This window comes from Lepisma saccharinum, chromosome 4, assembly GCF_977018435.1.
Source record: "Lepisma saccharinum chromosome 4, izLepSacc3.1, whole genome shotgun sequence".
Taxonomy (NCBI): domain Eukaryota; kingdom Metazoa; phylum Arthropoda; class Insecta; order Zygentoma; family Lepismatidae; genus Lepisma; species Lepisma saccharinum.
The window spans coordinates 77616734-77641330 of NC_139232.1; the positions used below are offsets into that span (position 1 = coordinate 77616734).

Consider the following 24597-nt stretch of genomic DNA (forward strand, 5'->3'; position numbering starts at 1 on the left):
GAATTGTGGCTTCCACAGGAAGTATAATTGTGCAGATCAAGTACCCGACCTAAAATGGAGCCAGAAAACTGTCTTTCTTTCAAAATATGCCATTGGATCCGAAATGCAAAGGAAGGTATAAGCCCCCCCCCCCACCCTATTTTGGCAATCTTTATTTTCTATGTGTTTCCATATAAAAAAGAATTCACAGAACTATGCAAATGGATCATAGCCATGTGTCACAAGCAAAAGTGCCTCCATGTAACTGCTTCAAAATCTGACCACTAACATCAGTCCAGTTCCAGCCTACTTGTATTTACTGTTGTGAGTTTTACCTCTTATCCTGACAATGGGAGATAAGACATCCCTTGAAAAATTCATAGGACTTTGCAGACTTTTATTTTCATACTATTTTGCATTTTGTTCCATGTGTTTGTCTGGATGACGTGTGTTTTCATATTTGAAGCAATTCACAAAATTACATGTTTGTGTCTTTGGTTTATTCTGATATCCAATGTTCAAGATATATAAATTATTAATTTTTCATTGTTTAGCTCTCATAAACAAATAAACAAAACCAGATCATTTATGTTGCAGTAAAATAGTACTAGATATATTTTTCAATTCACTACATTATAGGAATGCACCTCTAGCATTTTCTGAGCAACAAACAGGTATTAGTTTTGCACAATGTTATGTGCTATTTATAGAACTATCAGATTGGCAAAATTTTCAAAATACCTATAGGGGCTTGTTCCATTTCTAAAATTTACTAAATTAACAAATTGCAGTGTACAAAAAAATTCTATGCTATGGTACCTTTTTCTCCTCTTCTGTCCTGATGACATCTCCAAAAGAAGTGCTGATGTTGATGGATGTACTCAACCTGCTCTCGCTCCCCTCGACTGCTTCCAGGACTCTAGCTGACACTGTCGGAGAGGAAAATTCATCGAGGAGATCCAAAACTTCATCGATATTGTTTTCCATCTCCTCAAAAGATGTGAAGGCCACCATGTACCCAGTTCGCCGGAAATTCTCTACCTGCATTGGAGCCTCGGTAGATGAAGGATCTTCGAAATGACCCATTAACTGCCCAACTTTGTATTGGGGGATTCTGAAAATAGATATGTTCAATTCTAGATTTCTATTTTTCTCCCCTCCAGAATATTCATCCTTAAAGTTTTTTCCTTTATGGTAGGCGCACAAGCAAGATATAAGTGGATAATATTCTGCTTCTGGCGAAAAAAAAAGCATTTTTTTCTTCAGTTAGTATACACCACATCTACTAGAGTAGCCAATGCACTTTTTTTTTTAAAAAAATAAAAGTCTGGTAAAAATTGAGGGTGTGTGCAGCATACACAAGAATAGAAAAAACTACTTATCCTGTGTCAGTATGTAACCTCTTATGCTCTATTACTGCCGTGATAAGTGTCAATGTGGATGGTATGGAGTAGGGATGGCCAAACGGATCCGGATCCAAAAATTCCAGATCCGAGAGTTTCGTATCTCAATCCAATTATAATATTACCACACTTTAAAAGGTATTATGATCTTTGATTACAAAGAAATTTTTCATTAGTCCTACAAGAATTTTTTCAAGTGTTGTTCCTAAAATAATTTGCTACACATCGGCTAACACACTCGTGCACAAAAATAATCCACCCAATATAACGACCTCCCATCAAGTGCTGATGTATTTTCTACAGAGTACGCCTTTCGGTCAACCATCAGAAGATATGTTGCTAAATAATATTTAATTGTGCTATCTTGACTTATTTATATTAATATTTTGTCTTATTTTGCTATTTTTATTTTTGTTCTTTTTTGTTATTTTCATTGTTACTGATTTCAGTGTAAAATGGCTACGTGCTGTATCTGAAATTTTCTCAATAAATAAATAAATAAATAAATAAATAATCTTACTTGTTTAACATATAATGTCAGAGGTGATTTTGTAAATGCCATTGAAACGAATATGTATTCATTCGAATGTATTGGAAATGGAAACACACATAAATGTGAAACATTCCATTCCAGGATGAAACCTTTAACACATATAACAAGATAGAAATGTTATACAAAAAATAAAAAAATTTTCTACAGTTACAGTTTTACAAATTAAAATAAAACATTATAATATAAGCAGTGTTATATAATTACAAAGTGTAAGACTAACAAGGGAGGTTATCTAAATGTCCCCCTCTGATTTCCATGAAACTTGGCAGGTGGATAGTGGGGCCCAAAGGAAGAAATACGCGTTTTTTTGTTTCAGCTAAAAAAACGGTTTTACGGGGCAACACCAACTCAAATGTCAAGATGAGGACAAATTGAAGTGGGGATCTGACCCCTGTGTCCCCCTCCGATTTCCATGAAACTTGGCAGGTGTGTGTATAAAGGGCCCAAAGGAAGAAATATGTGTTTTTTTTGTTTCAGCTAAAAACTGTTTTAGGGGACAACCCCCCTCAAATGTCAAGATGAGGACAAATTTAAGTTGGCATTTGACCCCTTTGTCCCCCTCCGATTTCCATGAAACTTGGCAGATGTATAGAGGGGTCCAAAGGAAGAAATACGTGTTTTTTTTGTTTCGGCTAAAAATCTGTTCTAGGGGGCAAAATCCCCTCAAATGTCAAGATGAGGACAAATTGAAGTAAGGATCTGACCCCTGTGTCGGGGGTCATCCGATTTCCATGAAACTTGGCAGGTGTATAAAGGGACCCAAAGGAAGAAATACGTGTTTTTTTTTGTTTCGGCTAAAAAACTGTTTTAGGGGCAAAACCCCTCAAATGTCAAAATGAGGACAAATGTAAGTGGGCATTTGACCCCTGTGTCCCCCTCTGATTTTCATGTAACTTCGCAGGTTTATAGAGGGGCCCAAAGGAAGAAATACGTTTTTTTTTGTTTCGGCTAAAAAACTGTTTTAGGGGGCAAAACCCGCATCAAATGTCAAGATGAGGACAAATTGACGTGGGGATCATCTGAGCCCTGTGTCCCCCCTCTGATTTCCATGAAATTTGGAGGGGAATATAGAGAGGCCCTATGCCACCTGTTTCTTCCCATGCCATATTTACGTGGTTTCGGGGTCAGATCCCCACTTTAATTTCTCCTCATCTTGACATTTGAGGGGGGGGGGGGGTTGCACCCTAAAACAGTTTTTTAGCTGAAACACAAAAACATGTACTTCTTCCTTTGGGCCCCTCCATACACCTGACAAATTTCATGGAAATCAGAATGGCACACAGGGGTCAGATCCCCGCGTCAATTTGTCTTCATCTTGACCTTTGAGGGGGGTTTTGCCCGCTAAAACAGTTTTTTTTAAGCTGAAACACAAAAACACGTATTTCTTCCTTTGGGCCCCTCTATAAACCTGCCAAGTTTCATGGAAATTGGAGGGGGAGACTTAGACCTCCTTTGTAAGTGTATTAATTAACTACAAATCGCGCACGCGCACACACACACTATTTATATATATATATATATATATATATATATATGTATATTATATATATATATATATATGTATATAAGCAGGTAACAATGTGTTACAAAACTTAAATAACCTCCCTGTATAGCCTTTACTCACCTGTTTGGATGTGAACTTGGCAGAAGGAACTGAAAATGTATTAGGCACACTTCCCCGGAAAGCTCCAAGTGTTGAAGGCACGTTAAGTCATAGGAAATATATGCTCTTCTAACATACACCTACAAAAAATTGAGAGAATTACTACAATATTCATATTTTATTTTAGGCATCACAATACAGCATTATGTTCTTAAGTTCATTTCCACAGATTGTGATGAATCTGTCACTATACTAATTACAATCAATAATCAGTGAAGAAATACTGCACATACAAAAGATGTCCCAAAGTGCACTACTGGTGTCAGTTAAAAAATTAAGACATTATCTTCCTACCCAAATACATAATAATTCTGTGTTGCAAACAAATTATTATATTTACCTACTATCAATCACTATTCACAGAATGCTGTTGAGTCACATTTGAATAAATTTTTATTGACTGATTGATTTGGTTTATTTTACTTAGCTTTTCTGCCACTTTTTGGCTAATTGCAAAGACGAGGATGAGTGACAATGTGATGAAATTGATGAAAGAACACTCACAAACACCCATGCTGGGATTCGAACCTGGGATCCCTGGAGTCGTAGCGTGCTGTGCTAACTACCGTGCCTTGGAGGCCCTCAAATAAAGTTTTATAACAGTCCAAGTATAGGGTGAGGCAGTCAAACGGGAAGATTTAAAAAATTCACAAAAAATAGAGAGCAAATATTAGTTAATTTTTGAACATGAATGTACTGTACACGAGTTGAAATTACTAGTGTACCTGAAAAATGTTCATTTTTTTAAATATGGTGTCAGTAAGATGGCATCCTAGGTGTTGCACACACATTGTCGGAGTCTCAGAGTAAATCTGCCCATGACGCTTCGTAGCATTTCCAATGGAATGTTGTGGATCTCTTGCCGAATTCGCTCCTTCAAATTATCACTGGTTCTTGGAGGGTTGTCCTTGAATTCTTTGGATTTGAGGTAACCCCAAAGGAAAAAGTCAGGAGCTGGCAAATCGGTGAACGGGCAGGCCACGGAATATCACGGAATATCACCGAATGTGCTGATGAAACGACCATGAAATGCGAGTCTAAGCACATCCATAGACACTCTGGCAGTATAGCTAGTTGCACCATCTTGCTGGAAGAGTGTTTCTTCATCTGGGTCATAGTCGTCGAGAACAGGCAGGAAAAATGTTACCAATATGTCTGCATAACATCATGGGCGGATTTACTCCGAGACTCCGACAACGTGTGCAACACCTAGGATGCCATCTTACTGACACCATATTAAAAAAAATGAACATTTTTCAGGTACACTAGTAATTTCAACTCGTGTACAGTACATTCATGTTCAAAAATTAACTAATATTTGCTCTCTATTTTTTGTGAATTTTTTAAATCTTCCCGTTTGACATTTTTCAGGTACACTAGCAATTTCAACTCATGTACAGTATATTCATGTCCAAAAAATAACTAATATTTGCTTTCTCTATTTTTTTGTGAATTTTATAATTCTTCCCGTTTGACTGCCTCACCCTATATAACAAAGTATATAACTACATTTGTCCATAGTTGGTGTTTCTTGATTTCAGGCTGGTTCCCTAGATGGCACGGTTGGCTACCCCTCCACCCTCATCAAGAAACTAATCACAAGAGCCACCTCCCACAACATTACCAAATAACCCAAAACCAATCCTCCAGCTCTGATCACCCAATACCACCCCTACATCATGAAAATCAGACATACCCTCTACTCCTTCCTTCCCATCCTGCACAGTGATCCTGACACCAGGGTCATCTTTCAGGATAAACCTAGTGTCTTCTTCCATCGACACCCCCTCCTCGCAATCTCAAGAACATCTTGGTCCACAACACTCCCACCCCTTCCACACCACTCCCCCTAGCTCACAGGTGCAACAAACCCAGGTGCAAGACTTGCCCCATACTCATCACCTCTCCCACCCTCCTGATCCCCACAGCTGCAGGTGAGTTCACCTTTCATCCCAGGGGCACCTGCCACTCATCCAACCTGATTTACACCCTCATCTGCCAAATCTGCTGTAATTCTACCTGGGCGAAACCTCCACCTGCTTGAACCTAAGGATCAATAATCACCCTTCTTCCACCCATAATTCTGATTTCACAGTTGCCATCCACACCAACAGCCATAATACCACCTTCAACAACTTGTTTCCGTGTTGCCATTATCCATCTTTTACCCCCCCCCCCCCCCCACACACGTCTTTTCTCAGGCGATGGGAAAGGGTCTATATATCAGGCATGCACGCCAGTATACCCCCCGGACTCAACCTAGCCAACCAATAACCCTTTCCCTTCTTCCCGAAACCACCCACCCACCATGCAGTAAACACTGGTGAAAGTAACTTTGTTTTCTATCTACTGTTTCTGGCAACACTGATGGTAGTGATGCTGCCGTCAGTATTCTGTGCCTCTACTCTTTGTAACCACAATCTCTTTCTTCTCCACTGCATCAAACTTTTTCTTTTTGTGTGGTAAGTGTTTACTGGTTTCTTCATGTATGTATGTATGTATGTATGTATGTACGTATGTGTGTATGTGTGTGTGTGTGTGTGCATGTGCGTGTGTGTGTGTGTGGGGGGGGGCAATTTTCTTTTCTTGTTAGTTTGTAATTTTCTTTAAAACTGGTTGCGACACTGTGTTTGATTTGAATTTTGGTTGTTTAAGAATTTCTTACTTAACAACATATTAACACCAGAATCAGCACTCCCTACACAAGACACCAGAACATAACATCAAGGTCAAGATATTACAAAATAAACTTTTCTCCTCTTTACATGCAAGATTGTGTTGCAAACTGAACAATGAGTTGCCATTGCATGCGTATGTGCTTGTGGATTGTCATATGAGGTTGTCAGGCTGAATTTACCTGCACTGGGATTCGTCAACTTTAAGGATTACGAACATATGGTCAGTTACCTAATGAAGCTACACAATTATATCACTGCAGCAACAGACATAATCCCAGTTGATACATTGCAGTTTACCTTTCACACAACCAATACATAATGGAATATGTGTTTTGACGTGGGTGAAGGTCATGAGGACATCCTAAAAATATTTTTGCATTCATTCATTAACACCAGATTGAGGTATTTGCACGGGTGGAATTCTATTATGAATAATGTTTTTATATATATATCACAAGCTTTCTTCATTGAAATGGATAGTGAGTTTTGGGACATCCTGTATAAGCAGGCAACTTAGTCTTCAGACAAAATTGCAACTTTGAAACTAACAGAAGAGCTGGTACAATTCTATACACAGGATCTTCACAAAAGGATGCAGTTTTAAGTCACTGTAGTTATGCTACTACATGAAATGTCTAAGTGTTTCAGTGTTGAACAATTCTGGATTGCTGAGTAGAGGTGCCAACTTAAGACAAATTTTTGGGGGGCAAGGTGAATTTATGCAGAATCTGCATAAACAATACTTTATATATGCAAATATACATAAAATGTGTCCTTCTAAGTGCATTTGGAGGGGCAGAAAGTGCCTTCCCCCCAAAAAAAGTTATGTTGCTGAGAGTTTGATGTCATGTGAAAATATTTTTAATGTAAGATTCAGCCATAACATGTTAAAAGATTGATGGAGCTCACTATTTATTGTAGTTTTATTAGGTATCACCTCTATGGCACTGTGAATGCTGATTTTCAAACTATTAATTGTGCAAGCACTGTTCCAGTAGACCCAATCCTTCAGACCTACTCCTAAACGAAAATCACAGGGATTTAACTCTCGTGTAGAGGGAAGCCAAACCCAAAGTCCATGAAATTGTTTTGGATACAAATTAGAGACTACTCCATCTCGTAAGTGTCCATTCAAGAAATCATGGATAGATAGCATTTGTGTGTGTGGTTTTTGCATCATCTCATTGGAAGTATGTTTTTGGTTGAAAACTAATTTTTTTTGGTTAACTAAAGGTGATGTTAGATGGCAGCTGTTCCCATTCTAAAAAGCTCTAGCTACATGACACATCAGCACAATTATAGTCATGTAAAAGTGTTGCATGTTTTGCAAAGACCCTGTATGTGTCAATTATTTTTCAAAATTTAATTTCAAATGTTAACATCATGAGAATAACATATAATTCTTTATAAAAATCACAAGGTAGCAAGCACATAACTTTGAATACAATTTCAAACATTGTGTTGCTAAAATTAATTTGGAAGAACCTTATTTTAGTAGATTCTTACCTCTAAAGAAGCCATGCACACAGCTTTATTAGCATGATAAAAGAAATCATGCAGAATATCAAATATTGATGTCTCTGACATAATAAGCTTCTGCAGATTTTCAGGGTGAAAGTCATGTCCATACATGTCCACAGCTGACAAGAAGATGGATTCCATTTGATTATGCCTGAGTTCATAGGCTGGTTGATGAGCTGCTATAAGAACCTGCAATAAACAGACAAACACATCTTATGTATTTTATGAATTTAATCACATGCATTTAAACTTACTTTAATAGATACAATCTAAAAGATTGTGGAGATGACGAACTTTACATTCTTTACAATGTCTTCAATCATAAAGATATTTACAACTAGGGTATACTTTAAAATGTACATGATAATTTTATTCTTTTTTAAATCCACTTGAAGATGGAATTAGCATTTCTGTATTAATAACATTCTTTATAATTTAATTCAAATTCATTGATCTTCACTTTCCTACCACTTTTGGCTAATCATGAAGATGAGGATGAGTGATGATATGATGAATTGGTGAAGGGACATTCACAAAGAACAACCATGCCCAGGCTGGAAGTCGAACCCGGGATCCCTGGTGCCATAGCATGCTGTGCTAACCACTCCACCATGGGGGCCAGATTCTACTGATTATGGGACTAGGTGCTATTTATAATAATACAAGACACAACAAAAAAATTGTGGAATTTTTCAGCATCATGTTAATCACTTAACATTTCATAAGTATTATTTCAAAATAAAGTCTACCATTTTATAATGAAGGCACACAGGGGTGTGAAGGTATCACATAGTCTTGGTTTCAGGCAAGCGATCGGCAGCATGCTCTGCCCACTTTAAACATCACTCCTGCACCAAAGAATGCATTAGTAAGAGGGTGGGTGGCCCCTGAGCTTAAGAACAGATATAGCCAGAAAAATTTCATGTACTTTGGTTTTGTGCCTAAATATGCGGTTAATTTTCATAGGCAAAACCCTTTGTGGTCACCAGCTTATACATTCATTAAGGAGGCAAATGAATCATTTGGGCTTTGTGGTTTAATGTCAGATTGGTAACATGAGTTACCTAGGGTCAGAGTGTAAACCCACTGATTTGGCACAACAAATTCTCTGCCTTCTCCAGTTTTCCGAGCAATTTTAAAATACATTTCCAGATTATTTGTTGTGTTTGATCATGCAAATAACCAAGTTTTAACTGCTATACTGTACTATAAACATAAGCTATAAAATATTTCTATGTAGAATATCTCCCCTAATTTTTCCATGGTTCAAGAAATAAGTTGATTCTATTTTCATTCTCAAAATCTATAGAGAAAAGAAAGAAAGGAAAAAGATTTTCTCGACTTTTCCAGGGTTCAATATCCAAATTTTCTGACTCTTTCAACTGAATGTTGATTATCCATACTTTTACAGGGGAATGGGAATTCTGTTACATGCATCAGTCAATCTGCATTAGAAATTGGACTGGAAAGCTTACTAACCTGTCGTGCTCTAAGGGCCACTCGAGAATGCTCACTCCTGTTCAGGGACGTCAGTTCATTCAAAGTTGTAGACAGCTCGTCTGTTAGGCCAGGTTCATTGGACCACAAGTGGTCTATAAGCATTGTCACTAGCATGTTCTTCTTGGCAACCTGAAAAAGTAATTAATGTTTACTACTTGTTCACTGTTTCTAGTTCAACACATGTAATAGATACTAGGGCTGAGTTGATACCACTTTGATTACATACCGATACCAGTGGCAATACTCTTACTTATTTGTACTTTTTCATATTTTACATCGCCTTTCTGCCTCTTTAGGATAATTGTGATAATGAGCATGAATGATGTTACAGAAAATACACAAAGCAACTAACACAATACAGGAGGCAAGATTATTACCAAGACAGACCATTAACTCATGTAATTATATTTAAAACATGAATGACAAAACTCCTGTTACAGATATTTCATTTAGTACATCTGAACTTCTACCAAAAATTCAAGATAGAGAAAAATCAGGTTCTAACCTGTGAATGTGAGAATATAGTTCCTGTGACCGCAGCCATGTCATCCTTCTGTTTCTCACGAATGGCAGTAACACATTTGTCATAATGTCCTGGAAAACAAATAGAGTGTAAGTATTAGGGATGGACTGATGTGAAATTGTTTCCTTTCATTGATAAGTATCCACATAAAATTTACTGAAACCAATAAATTACATATATTCTACTCATCTGATGTAAAACTGAAAAAATGTTCTTCGAAGAACATAAATGGCTCATTAACTTCGTTAATTAATGTTTGTTCACCACGTGATTGCATTAGATTTTCCTTTGAAAAATAAATTGTATATTTACGCATTTAGGTATTTATACTTTACAAACCTAGGGTATATGAATTATATATTTATAAACATAAAAATAATGACAAAGTGTTGGAATTTGCACTAAATCATGAGCTATCAGGTTGGTAAAATTACTGATAAATTTATATGTCCATATTGGGCAATACTGATAACAGTACCTATTAATGTCCCATCCCTGATACATTCACACACACATACTTATATTATTGGATGATAATGTCATTTGCAGCATGATAAAACCAGATAGGTTAGAAAAGTTGCATATTATAAATATCACCCGAGATTCTACACTGGGAGATAAGCATATATTCACATACATGAAGAGAATAACACATACAAGCCTTCAAAAGTACACATCTTATAATCTTCCTTTCAGTAACACAATACAACAACCACCCTGTACTGTTATTACATATTAGGAATGTACTGTATTCAGCGCTATTTGTATTGGCTGATTTATATGCATCACTGTTCTGATACATATGCTGATAATTTTACCGATCTGATATTTCTATAAATAGCCTCTAGTCAAGAGCACACTTCTGTCATCTCATTATTATATTAATGATCATAAAATCAATGAAATTTTTTAAAGTGTATTAAACTTATAACATTAACTTTAATGAAGCATTATTTTATAAACCCTTTCTAATCTGGCCATTGTACTTTTGAAGATACGAAATTGAGTATTGAAACTAGTTTAAACACTGGAGTTGTACACTCAAAATCGAATGAAACGCCCCCCCTTACGGTTATGCAACCCGGAATTTTATATCATCTAGTTTCGCCAGGAATATCAGCTCGCGAGAAGCGTAGTGTTTCCAACTCTTGAATCTAGCCACAGATTCACGCGACCGGGTGGAGATCTTGCTTTTCTCTTGATTTGATTTTAACGGACAAGAAGTTTATTTTGAGAATGTCTCTGGTAATAATAACAAGTGTTATTAACATTTATGCTTGAGTTTTTTATTATTCTTTTACCACTTCCGAACGAATATGTGAAGATTTTTTTTTTCATTTTGCAATAACGCTTTCGGCATTTTTCCTTCAGAGTTATTCTTTTTGTTTTTAAAATTTTGGCGACATCGCGCTTCCGTCGCGAATCGAACCAGCGCTCCTTTCATTATGTTTTCTTTCCACGTTTATTAAAATTTGCTTCCTTCAGCCTACTTCCGATTGTCGTATATTTCAATTCGTATTCCCGTTTTTTTTTTTCATTTGCATTTTTCGAGCAGTGATAACTTTCTCTCTTAATCTAGTTATTCGAATACTTTTATACTTATTTTTTTTTCCTTTTCTCGATTTTCCCTTCGCACTCATTACAGATTTTGGTATCGCGCTTTTCCATATTTTTAGTAATTTAATTCTTTGACTATTTTTAATTTGCCCTTAGTCCGAATCAAGAAAAAATGTTGGGAAATGTTTCCCGTGTAAATCTTATTGTATGGTGGTGTAAAATTGATGCCAGCTTTGTCTTGCGATAAGGGTTTTGAAAGTGCAAGGGTCTCATTTATTAACCATGGTGGGAAGGGGAGGGGGCGGAGGGGTGCCAGAAACCTTCCAGTCGGAATATGCCTGAAACGAAAAGTATAGATCGACCAAAACGAAAAAAATCCTTGGGACGAAAAGTACCCGCGCAGATCTCCCTTCTTCCCTTCAGTTCGGGCCATAAGGAAGCAGGGTCCACTCTCCCCCGCCCCTCCTCGCGGGAGTACGGTGCACAGGAGTCGTGGGTCTGCGCAGGTTGTTTTGCTTGTGGTTCCACTCTTCCATCAGCAGGTGCGTGCTGAGAAGGCTATGCTATCTGCGAGTGAGGGGGAGGGGGTGACGAGCAACACTGCCACAGCGAGTCGCTGTAAATGATTTCATTGTCTGTGCTGGGTGAAACCGGTTCTTGGTGCTCCTACATTTTTCCGATACATTTCTGCCAGCCTTTCTAGCGAAGCGAGGTCATATGTTCCAGATTCGAACTCTGGTCAGGCATGAATGTATCACTGAGTTTGTCCCGTCACAATTTTATAAATTGATAATTCATCCGTATTATCGCGATTAACTCAAGAGGCAGAAGAGTGATGTAAAATAACCGAAATAGAAATTGATGCATTTGTGCCTGGTGCTAGTGTAACGACGAAGTTAACTCTTTATAAATGATGCAATAGGTAGCCCTTGCGCTCAAATACACTTATACCTTGCCACAAAAAAAAATCTAACTTATCGCTGATCTCTTACTACATTTGGAATACAGCCAAGAGCAATGAAAAGCAATGCAATTACATTGTGAATGTTTCACATCCTATAGTCTTTCTTTTTCTCGTAGCGGGGGCGGGGGTTCATTCATTACAAATATCTAGGAATGGATTTAGCAGCAATCCGTGATATATTTAAATATCATAACATGCTGCGTAGCCAGGGTTCTTGGGTCCTAGCCTCTGATAATGAGTTTTTCTTTTTCGTTGTTTCTTCAATCTTCATCAATTTCCCTGAAGCATCATTCATCCTCTGTCGCCATTGGCTATATGTAAAAATTGACATAAAATTAGTAAATTTTGAAAAGAAAACACAAGGATCTGCTTTTCTCATAGCTCGCCAAACATGCACATTTCTGTATTTTATGCTTTCAGCGCTATCATTATTCTTGGCAGGCAATGGAATTGAAGCAACTCTCACAACTAACGTAAACTACATATCACTCAGGCATGACAATTCTCGCGGGCAAAGTGGATTTCTTTGGCACATGGTAGCGCAATATCTATCTTCTGGCCTAGATTTAAATCCGTACTTTTTATTCCAGTTGAGTGATTGACTCACAATTTTGCCATTGAAGGTTTGGGTTGTATTTGGGTTATACGTATTGTGGTTTTGGTGCGCTAGGAAAAAGCAATCCCAAAGGTTCGCACTGAACAGAAAATTGTGTGCTTTTCCTCTCTCTCTCTCTCTCTCTCTCTCTCTCTTCCAACTCCGTCCCTCTCTCTCACCCCAAGTCCCCACTATTTAGGTAAACTGTTGTTAGAAACATATTTTCCGAAGAATATCCACATTGAAAATAATATTCCCCAATTGTTTTGATAGGGCATTTCTATTGCTCCGAACGAATTATCTCCGTAAGAGGACTAGGGCCTCCCCTATGGCGCAATCGTAGAGTCGTCACCTTTAATCAAGGGGTCCCGGGTTCGATACCCGGTGGAGGAACATAGTGGTTCGGAACCCACTATAAACTGTAGGTCCAGTCCCAATTAGCCTTTCTGTGCATAAAGTGCACTTAAAAAAACAACAATTCAATTCAATTCAATTCAATTATCTTATCAATATTTTTAAATCTGCATGCACCTGCTTAATTTAATAGATGCAGTAACTTCACGTTGCCTTTTGCCACCACGCTTTGGCTTTAATTCGAGCCCCGGTGGGTGCTTCGTTTGAGATCCTGCAGCAGTTTTACTCGTATCTATGCCTTGAGCATGCCACTTGCAACGGAACCTATAAAATGAAACTTTCTGCACCGGAATGGGCGTGAAACTCTACATGCACCAATGATAAGGTGTTTTCAAGAGGCATGTGCCACGTGCAGCATGTCCCTTCGGTCCGAATGTTCCTTTACGATATCATTTCATCATGCCTTACTTTCGGAATTTACAAGAGAGAAGATAGTCAGCATGTTCTTGTGCGGCGGATCTGCTGCACTACATGCTACGAACCTTGGTGTGGACGATTCATGCGTCAGGCGTTGGATTCGGTGTTACGAGGAAGAAGGTGACCAAGGAATGAAGTGAAGACCCAACAAAGGCCGGCCGTGGAAGGCAACCAGGGAAGAAGATGCAGGCATCATTGAGATGAGCGAGGGCAATCCCTTCATGGCTACAACGAAGATTCGCCAAGAGTTGAAACTGGAGTGCCATGCTGCAACAGTTCGGCACCGTCGAGCGGCAAAGAATGAAGCAATGACGCATTTCCATCACGAAGCACGGATCAGTTTTCTTTACAATATTTACCAGCTCATCAAGAATTTTGGCAGAACGTAATTTTGAGCGACAAAAAAGTATTTTCGTCTGACGAAAATGGTCAGGTTTATGTTTGGAGGCGCAACAAAACTCGCTACGGCCCCGAGAACATTTCTACCCATTCTAGGAGTGGCAGGATATCCGTGGCGGTGTGGGGATGGATCAGTTCGTCTGGAGTAGGTGGATTGGTGGAAGTGTCCTCGAGAATGAATTCGCAGGAATACATCGCAGTGCTGGAAAACCACACGCTTCCCAGCGTGCGAGAGAGACACCTTGAAGATGAGATTTCGCACGTGACTTTCGATCAAGACAACAGGAGCGTCCATACATCGAAAGCGAACACCACCTGGTTTAATCAGCACCCAGGAATTTCAAGAGTAGATTGGCCAGCGAAGTCTCCCAATCGAAAACATTTTCACGTGTTTGATGTTTGGGAGAGTTTAAGGAGAAGACCAAACATCTGCTCGTGGAATCCTTGCCTCGTCGACTAGATGCAGTGCTTGAATCCAACGGCGGGTGGACACAGTATTGAAACCCCGCACGGTTTAACCGATGTTCTTTGCTACATCCCAGAACAAAACTAATTACACACATCTCCATATGCAACTTATGTTTCCAATTCTTTTTTATTGATACCTTGGTGCTCATGGTTACTTTTTCACACACCTGCACCATTATATTATATTCTATAATATTAATATTCACATTATTGACAGATATGATTCACATAAAATTCAAATGCGCAGCACACATGCACCCATCCCTAACACTTAACTATTAGTTACATTACACCTATCACGTTGTCACAGTTCTAAATCAGTGGTGCCCAGGGGGAGGGGCATTATGGCACAGACTGTGATGGAAATTTGACTGAGTAAACAGGGAACAAGTTTAATTACGTTATCAATTAGCCATTGCTGTTATACAAATAGTAATTTGTAGATTGTCAGGGGAATTGTTACGGGTAATAAGTAATATTGGTAGGGGGGGGGGGGCGATATCCAACTCTTACATATTAGGCCTTACATTGATAGGGACATTATGGTGGGCGATTAAGAAAGTTAGTGGGATTTTCAGGTAGCTGGATTGATAATTATTTTGGGGGCAGGGAATCCCAACTCTTGAGTATTACTATTACGTCTTAGATTGCTTTTTTGGAGGGAGCAATATCAACAGGAAGTCTAAAATTGGCTTGGAAATTTGGTTGGGAAGATTGAGTATTAAATTTGAGGTGGAGGAGAGGTGAATAAAGTTTTGATAAAGTGTTATGTCTTAGATTGTGAAGGGACTCGAACCCGGAACATTCGGTGTCTGGATCGTTAGTCCATCACTAACTGCGCTTGGCCGCAGAGAAGGTTCTCTTTGGTGGCCAAGCGCGTTAAATAGTCCACTTCCGATACCACGAAATTTCCGGGTTCGAGTCACGGCTTCAGTATTGGTATCATGGTGTCAATTTAATCTAATCGTCACTCATCCTCATTAGCCGAAAGTGGCAGAAGAGCGACTTAAAATAACAAGAGGTACAAAAACAACTTTAACCCTCTAGTAATTTCTGATCAATAGATGCGTATTAGCTTTGATTGTTGACTCTTTAATGATAAGCTTACGATTATTATTGTTAATATGGATTGCCATCCATCAACAGAAGGACGGACCAATCGATCATTTAATTCATGACGTTTTTTTGGTATTTGTTGTCCCTTCGGATCAGCTTCGAAACCTAAGGAAATGATTAGATGTCTGTCTGAAGTTAGTGACAATGGTACTTTAATTTTCCGTCGCTCTTTCAGCCGGCGCGGGAACCACCTTTATGGCAGTGATCCTCTGTTGCCGCGTTTACCTACGAAGGAACTCGTGGCCAAACAACGAATTAGGTCTACCGCTTGGGCAAGAAGCGGCAACTTCACAAAGCCCTCTTCTCCGAAGCAGCCAGCCGGGAAACAGAATTTTGTCAAAATAACCCTTCTGCTCTGTGAATTAACACCGGTTCTAACAGCGTTTCTATACTTAATTGGACATTATCCATTGTTTTTCTTTTTGATTGACTATATATTCTATCTATATATTTCGAGACATATCAAGAGATCACCTCTTCTCTCATCTTCAGGCGATCAATTTTTGCTATGTCTGTAGTGTGATTGGAACAATGACAGTCCGTGATTTTTTCCAAATCCGGTCCGCTAAGCAACCAGTCTTAGATGCCCATTCCAAATCGACAGCTATAGAGCAAAATATGTTTGAAGTGAAGAGTCTTATTGAATGAAACATAGCTCGACTCACCCTCACATTTGAATTTTTTTTAGATAACTTGCTTGCACTTCGTATAGAAAGCACCACGAGACTGAAAATTCACACTATTTGTCATGGCAAATAGACCTTATTCCAGCTTCGCTGAAAGTTCGATGTAGTTGTCAGTCATTAAGTTCAACGCTCTCTGCGCGTGTGTTGTGATGGGTTACCGTGTTCCAATTTTGTTTTAATTCCATTTCATGCTCAAAAAGGCTACCCGAAGTGGGACCTACAGTTGAAAGTGGGATCCGAACCACTAGGCAGTTGTGTCTCCACTAGGAATCGAACCTGGGACTCCGTGATTATAGGGGGTTAACTCGTTCATGGCGTTACAGTTTCGTGAATTCAAGGAAGCTAAGGTGAGAAAAATGTGAAGAACTATCTCCTACACGGAGCTAACTGTGTGTATGTATGTAAAACTTTCTAGCACATCCATTTTCCTACCTTCATTTTATCATCATTACGTTGAATTTTGCACCAGTGATTTTTCACTACGTTCTAGGTCACGTCACTTTGAGTCGTAAAGTATTGTCTGTAATTCAGTTTTAGTATAGTTTGTAGCCTCTCACCCAAAAATGTTTAAGGTGGGAGAAGGGAGGGGGGAAAATAGTGCGAGTTCAATTGAGAATACGAAAATAGAGCGGAATGATTATATTGATACAATATCTTCAGGAAAGTGAAGCGTAAAATTGAATTCTGCCTCTGAGTGAGTCCATGATATTGTTTATGTTTGAAGGTAATATATTAAACATGACTATCAGCATAACCGGACGCATATAATGAGATGATTTAATAGTGTTACCAGACTAAAGGTGTGGAGTGCGGCCTGTTGCCTCGTTCATTACGGAATTCCACATGTAAAAATTGATCAGCTCTTATTGCTAGTAACCATTATAGGCTTAGACCAAATTCTGGCGTTTATATTTCAATTCACTTCCTCAACAAATCCTTTCTCGATTGACTAGATTTTAAGCGGAGCGTCATTCAGTTGTTTGTGAGTGTTCTTTTTGCAGAAGCAACAGCAGCTCGCTCGCACCCACAGTGCCCCGCCCACTCGACGAGACGCGTGGTCTGTGCAGTGCAGAACAATGACAGTGTTGCCTCTCTATTCGATCTTTGTATTCTCTTTTGCCTGCCACTACACACACATTTCAGACAATTCTTCCCATACAACAAATGGAAAAGCAATCAGGCAACTGTTAAATGGCTCTTTTCTAGATTTTCTATTAACACTTTCCACGGCCAAGATATGTTAACTTGGTTCTGTTTCGTATTCCCACAATTTAGCTTCGTGCAGTAGGGCTTTATATTGCAAGCTAAAAAAAACAACGTAGGCAGGTATTTTAACATTTTAATTTTCATCCGTTTCATGATTGTGTGAAAGAATATGGTGGAAAAATACACTACTTGAGACAATATCACTAATAATAATTGGCCGCCGCTGTGCCCGAGCGTGGTAAGCCGTCGGCTTTTGATCTCGCTGCCGAAATTCCCGGGTTCGAGTCCCGGCCTGGGTATGATTGTTTATGAGTGTTCCTTCATGAATTTTATCATACACTAATCCTCATCGTTGCGACTAGCCAAAAGTAAAGTAAAAAAAGAGAAAGATATTAGTAATAATAAAAATATGAATCTAGCTCCCCATGGTTCCTTTATGACTGTCCTTTTATCAATTCCATCGAGTCATCATTCATCCTCATTGTTGCGATTAGCCAATAAATGGTAGAGAAGCTGCGAAAAATAAGATGTAAAATAATAACAGAATTTTCTCCACAGAAGGAAAAATAAATGATCCAGAAAACATGCAATACAGTAAAAGAGTGTCCTGTAATGTGAGTCTGTAAACCAAATGTAAATCACGAATGAAGAAGTTACGTGAAGGTTTCGTCTTCTACGAAGCAATACAGGCTTGGATGGCGTAGTGGTAGCGTCGTCGCCTTGTAATCAAGGGGTCCCGGTGGAGGCACAAAGTGGTTCGGATCCCACTTTAAACTGTAGGTCCAGTCCCGATTAGTCATACTGTTCATTGTGGACTTAAAAACACCAAATCAACAGCCAACCAACCAATACGGGGTTGAAAACACTACGGTTATACGTTTGGAAACACTGCTCCTCTCGGGAACTACTCTACCAGGCGAAACTAGACGATATAAAATACCGGGTTGCATAACCGTAAGGGAGGCGTTTCTTTCGAATTCCTCTGTACCAACATCAATACAAGAGGTATTACCTTGCTGGAATTGACTTTCAACCACAAGATACTGTTTCAGAAGCTCATGGACAGCAGACTTCATGCGACCTCTTATTCCATTCCGATACCTCTGCACCAGCTGCACGATGCCCTGTGTCGTCATGAAAAACACATCACGGTCCGCTCGCTTCTGAAGAGTGGCTGCATGGCTAAAAATAAAATATCCAATTAAATTATAACCAAATTAGGACACATAAGAACAGATTCCCATTCTAGAAAACATTTTACAATTAGTAGCGTTCCAACGTGTAATGGAAATGCAAGAGAAAACCAGAAGCAGAAAGAAAAGAGGTAAGCAAATGAGGTTCAACATATTGCAATGTTAGCATGTTGCATTTGTTCCATCTTATTCATAAATTGGTTTACTACATAATTTGGTCCTGTTGAAGAAATTTAGAACATTAAAAAACTCATGACTTTGGTCAAAACGTAAAATGCTTAAAAGGATGAGGTAAGTACTCTGTTTTTGTTTACAGACACAAGTTTTTTAATGTTTGAAACTTCTTGGAAAGCCTGAACGAAGCCTAAGAAACAGGGCCGAAATATCGTATTGGAAACAAAGCTCACTGGTAAGTACTCTTTTTTAATAATTTTCCTATTATGAAACAGTTAAGTAAACATTCAAGAAAATGTTGGTTTACTACACTAAAGCTATGTGATATTTCATAATCCAAAACCACTTTACTTTCATCACTTTGTTTTGTATTTTTTGTATTAAGCATTGCTTTGCTGCTACCTTCTGCTAACCTAAATGATGAGAATGAGGGATGAGATCACGACTCAAACCTGGAACCATTGGTGGTGAGATTGCGAGTGCAGCACTCAACATACTCAGCCACAGAAGCGACTACTATTGCACTGCTGCTAAATATAACTCCTTCTGTATATGGTGTACGTTTCCATTTACTTTGTCTTCCCGAGGTTTCCAAATAGTCAGACTGTCCCTTGTAATCGAGGGGTCCACATCACTACTTCATATGTTTTGCTTCCTTTATATCAGCTGTTACCTCTTTAGGAACACTAATTTATACCTGCATAATATAATAAGTAAAATGTTACATCATACCTGTCAATAACACTTGCTATCTGTTGGCTGGGGAACTGGGCTAAAACAGATGTAATGTTGCTGGCATACAATGACATTAACTTTCTAATCTTCTTCTCTACCGATGTGGGAATACGACCTGATATAGATGCAATCACTTCCTGTGAAAAAAAAAAAAAGAAATAAAAGGTTTCAATTAATTCAAAAAGTACTGACAATGAAAAAATGAAACATGTATTTTGATCTGAGGGTTTTGAAATATATGTGAGAGACCTTAATAGGCAAACTGATCTCAAAGTTATACATGAATCACAAGCAAGCAATTGGTTTCAATTAACAGTTATTTAATGGCACTATTTTTTATGACTTCTAAAATTAGGCAGCAACTAATATACACATGCATCGTATTTAGGACCGAGTTGATAGTGATGCATTATTATCAGTCAATACTTATCTGAAGTTTAGATATCTTGCAGGATCTGCAAAATGCCATGTGAAACATTCACAGAATCTTAATATTTTAGAATCACATGGTCAAATGGATTCTGGGAATAAATGACAGCCATTTTAATATTCTGATATTTCATACATAAAATTATGAATATTTAAAAAAATTGGCACATTGATATGGTACAGTTCCAATGTAATACCTACATATTAAAATGTATAAATATTCTCAAATACTTGTATTATAATGTTGGGAATCAGAAAGACTAATTAGCATTGGTACTGGTTCAAAAGGGTATCACATCAATGATAATTCTCTTTCATTGCATACACTAGTATTCGAAGAAATTGCACCACCCCTTAAAAATGTAAATGTCATCCAAATAACCTGAACTTGAATCCTAGAGAGAACTGCTGGCATCATATAAAAGATGCAGTTGTGCAAGAGAGATAAACTTTTGACATATTTCTGAACTGATGGAATGGAAATCATAATGATAGAAGGACGTAAGGCACTAAAATGAATTAGAGTAATAGTTAAGATGAATTATCGTCAAAGTATACCGCATTGGACTGTGTTTTAAGTATGTGTAATATTGGACTGTGCTTAAGTAAGTGTAGTGTTATGTATTTGCTTGTACGTGTGTAAGGGCAAAGATATGTATGTGTGTGTGTGAGTGTCCGTATCTATAGGTTAGATTACCTTTCTTATATGTAATTTCTCTTTGTATTTTTTATTTCTCTGTAATTTTTTATATATTTTTTTTCTTCCTTTTTTTTCAAAATTTTAATTATTTCATATTCAATTTTTTTGTAAACATGGTCAAGTGGAAGAAAAGGCTCCACAGCCTTAACTTCGCCATGTAAAAGAAGACGAAATAAATAAATAAATAAATAAATAATCTGTTTATGAAAGTATGGGCTATCAGTTGATTATCTTCAGAAATTGATTTTGTTGATGTGCTTCTATCATTAGGGCAAGGACAGTTCAATTAACTGCTAATTTGCACCTGATGTATTTTTCAGCCTGCTTCCCATTTTAAATAATGAACACGTGTTTGGTAACATCTCAGTCATAACTGTTGTGTGTAGCACAACTTCTGCATAAAGCTGGCAACTGATAATTTTGGTATATGAAGAGAGGGCCAATATTAGTTTGTTTTGCCTGAAGTACTGATAAATACATATAGACAAATATTTTCTGTTTACATTTCCCTTTGACATACCATCAGAAAGGGTTTAATGTATCAGAAATAAATAGATATGATGTATTCTGACCTGTATCTCCAGAAGTGGAAGGTTGGGGTCCCTGAGTGTAGCCATGAACTTTTCAATTACTTCTCGCAATCTGGGTAAGTGATATGGGTCAGGTAAACAATAACCTGGAAGAAGAAAACAAAAACACAATAAAAATTGTATTTACTTAGTAATATTAGAAATGTGAAATGTCTTGTTCCAGTATGTACTGAAGTGTACGAGGGCAAATCGAAAAGTCCTTGCACCAATTTTTCAGCCCAAAATAATAAACATGCAGAGAAATCAAAATATAGGAATTGTTCTATGTACCTTGCTCTATTTTTCCACATAGTCACCACAGTGGTTCAGACATTTGTCCCATCACACCACTAGTTTGGAGATGCCGCTGTTGTAGAATTCGGCCGGTTGATCATGGAACCACTGCCGAACAGCGGTCTTCGCTTTGTCTTTGCAAATGAACTTCTGTCCTGCAAGGAACTTCTTCAGTGGACCGAACACGTGGAAATCACTGTGGGCGAGGTCTGGACTATATGATGCATGCTTCAGAAGCTCCCATTCGAATGACTGAAGTCCGATGATGGTCCTGTTTGTCACATGAGGCCTGGAACTATCGTGGAGGATAACCACATTGTCCACATCGAGAATCCCTTGGTGCTTTTTCCTGACGGCAGCTCGCAGACCTGAGTGTGTGCCACAATAGCTGTCAGCGTTGATGGTGTTTCATCGTGGCATGAAATCATTGAATGTATATCTCGATTTCTCATTCACACTAATATTTCGGCTGAAAAAAAATACGGTCAAAGACTTTTCGATTTGCCCTTGTACAATCTCAGGTGTAGTCAAGGCCAATAGCAACATACACAAGTCAAAATTGTATAGAATTGCTTGATCAAGTAATATATTAATGTACATTTTACTGCCACATCATATTTTTTTGTGTGTGTATCAATGTAGGGAAATTCTACTGCAAAAATAAATAAATAAATGTCACTCACCTGCAAGAACATTTTCCAGCATCTGTTTCAAGTTGTTGTGAATATAATTTAACTTTTCTCCAACCACCTGTACAGTGAGGTCTGACTCTGGGAACTTCCGTGTGCACTCCTGAGCCCGGGTAACCCTGGAGGAATCGTCCAATTCTAGCCGGCCGATGAGAGTCCCTGCGTCCAGCACTGCTCCCGGCCGTTTCACGTAGAGCAAACAGCCAGTCTCACTGACTGTCAGGGTCATCACCATTTTCATCACCTACAGGAAGAAATTATGCATAGGAGCATTGTTGCTTGGCAGAGAATAATCACAAAATTTATATTGGTACTGTTATGATAAAGATATTTAAATTATAAGACATACACATGCCGTAGAACCATAGAACTGGTCAATAATGGTAAAGTTGTCAGGAATATGCATATTTCCTTTTCGATAGAAACCCAATATCGTATCATGCTGTAGGCGTGAGTCGAACCTAGGACCCAGGCAGCATAAATAAATAAGCTAATCATGTTATAAATAAAAAAGGGTCACGTTGAAGCATTGGAAAAGAGCTTCTTAAAAGCTAATCACGCCAGCGACCTTCGGCGGGGGTGGAAAAACTCCGCTGACATTGCATTAGGCTAGCTCAATATGAAAATCAGGAAATCAGCGTTTTTCTTCAGAATTACTGTTGCCAAAGGACACGATCGAGTCAAATGTCTTAACAGCCGATATTTCGAATTTCATTTAAATAGGTTGTGAGAGAAAATCTCTTTCTTAGTTGTTTCCTGTTTTACATCCAAGTCAGTAGTTGCGAAAGTACTCAGTCTTAGTTGTGTTCAGTTATTGCGAGAGAACTCCTTAGTTGTCGTTAGTTAAGAAGGAAGAACGAACGATCGGAAAGTTGAAGTTTATTATTTAGAACATCGGTTTAAGCGAGTCTAGAGTTTAGGAGCTCGAGAAGCACTCCCTCGTCCACCGGAAAAAGGATTGATTGATTGATTTAGTTTATTTTACTTCGCGTTTTGTGCCTCTTGGCTAATTTGCGAAGATGGGGATGAGTGATGAAACGATGAAATTGATGAATGGACATTCACAAACAACCAAGCCCGACCGGGATTCGAACCCAGGACCCTTGGCATCACAGTGCGATGTGCTAACCACTCGGCCACAGGGTCAGGCACCGGAAAAAAGAATAAGCTTAACAGAGATGATGGTAATCTGGAGGAAGGGTGGAAGGTGGGATAATGCGGTCAATACAGACACTAAAATGGGTTTCCATGTCACTCCCGAGGTTGTGAGGGCAGTCGAAGAAGAGTGGGAGCTCACCTTGGAATGGTGACGTAAATGATCGTAGAGGGGAAATTTTCCCCTTCAACGAAGCACAGGAGCACTCCCAGTCCATGTGTTCTACCCAACACTGACGGGAGTCACTAGGGGGCTATAATATGTCGTCGATTTTTATTTGTTTTAGTTGTGTGGTTTTTGTTTTACTTTTTTAACCAGTGAAGGTTTTCATCGGAGTTTTTATGCCATCATAGTAAGTTTTTTACCTTTTTTATCCTCAACCTAAATCCTCAACTTACGATTTGACAATGCAGTACCATGTTTGGCACCTAAAGTATTTTATTTTATTTACCTGATGAAGGAAGTAGTACAGACTTCTGAAACGTCGTTTTGAACCATTTCTACTCACTCACGTAAGTCATTTATATAAGTACAAAATGTGAAGCAATCTCTTAAATATGAAATTTGGAGTTTCTATATACTGATATAATACTTTCTAGGTTCTGAATTATCCTGGCAGTTGTGCAAAATCTTGAAATGCACATTAATTCTGAACCGAAAGTGAGATTAGAAACTTTTCAACATAAATTAACTTAATAAAACTCCAATATCTATACACATGAATCTAAAATATTTTATAACAAAACTCTTTCATGGTGGTATAGTATGCATGACATGTATGCAGACTCCCGACACATTTCTGGATTCTAATAAAGTAGCACAGTGTGCTACAATGCCATGGGTCCTTCATAGATTCGACTCTCGGCCTGGGCTAGTGTGTCCTTTGTGAGTGACACCATCAATTTCATCACATCACTCAATATCATCTTCGTGATTATCAAAAAGTGGCAGAAACGCAAAGTAAAATAAACCAAATCAAAAACAAAAGTCCAATAAAGCATTGGTTGGTGCTGGTG

The 24597-nt window shown here is 38.3% G+C and overlaps 1 protein-coding gene across 3 annotated transcripts in view; it reads right to left on the reverse strand.

Annotated features, from left to right (window-relative positions):
* The window catches only part of ACC (acetyl-CoA carboxylase), a 151195-nt gene that overhangs the window by 34172 nt on the left and 92426 nt on the right, over positions 1–24597 (reverse strand). For all 3 annotated transcript variants that reach the window (XM_083120824.1, XM_083120823.1, XM_083120826.1), the window contains 9 exons: positions 22420–22669; positions 21446–21549; positions 19742–19881; positions 18655–18824; positions 9803–9891; positions 9277–9426; positions 7783–7986; positions 3560–3678; positions 799–1093 (listed from right to left, as the gene is read on the reverse strand). In XM_083120824.1, coding sequence (XP_082976950.1) covers positions 799–1093; positions 3560–3678; positions 7783–7986; positions 9277–9426; positions 9803–9891; positions 18655–18824; positions 19742–19881; positions 21446–21549; positions 22420–22669 — 1521 coding nt within the window. The remainder of the gene's footprint in view (positions 1–798; positions 1094–3559; positions 3679–7782; positions 7987–9276; positions 9427–9802; positions 9892–18654; positions 18825–19741; positions 19882–21445; positions 21550–22419; positions 22670–24597) is intronic.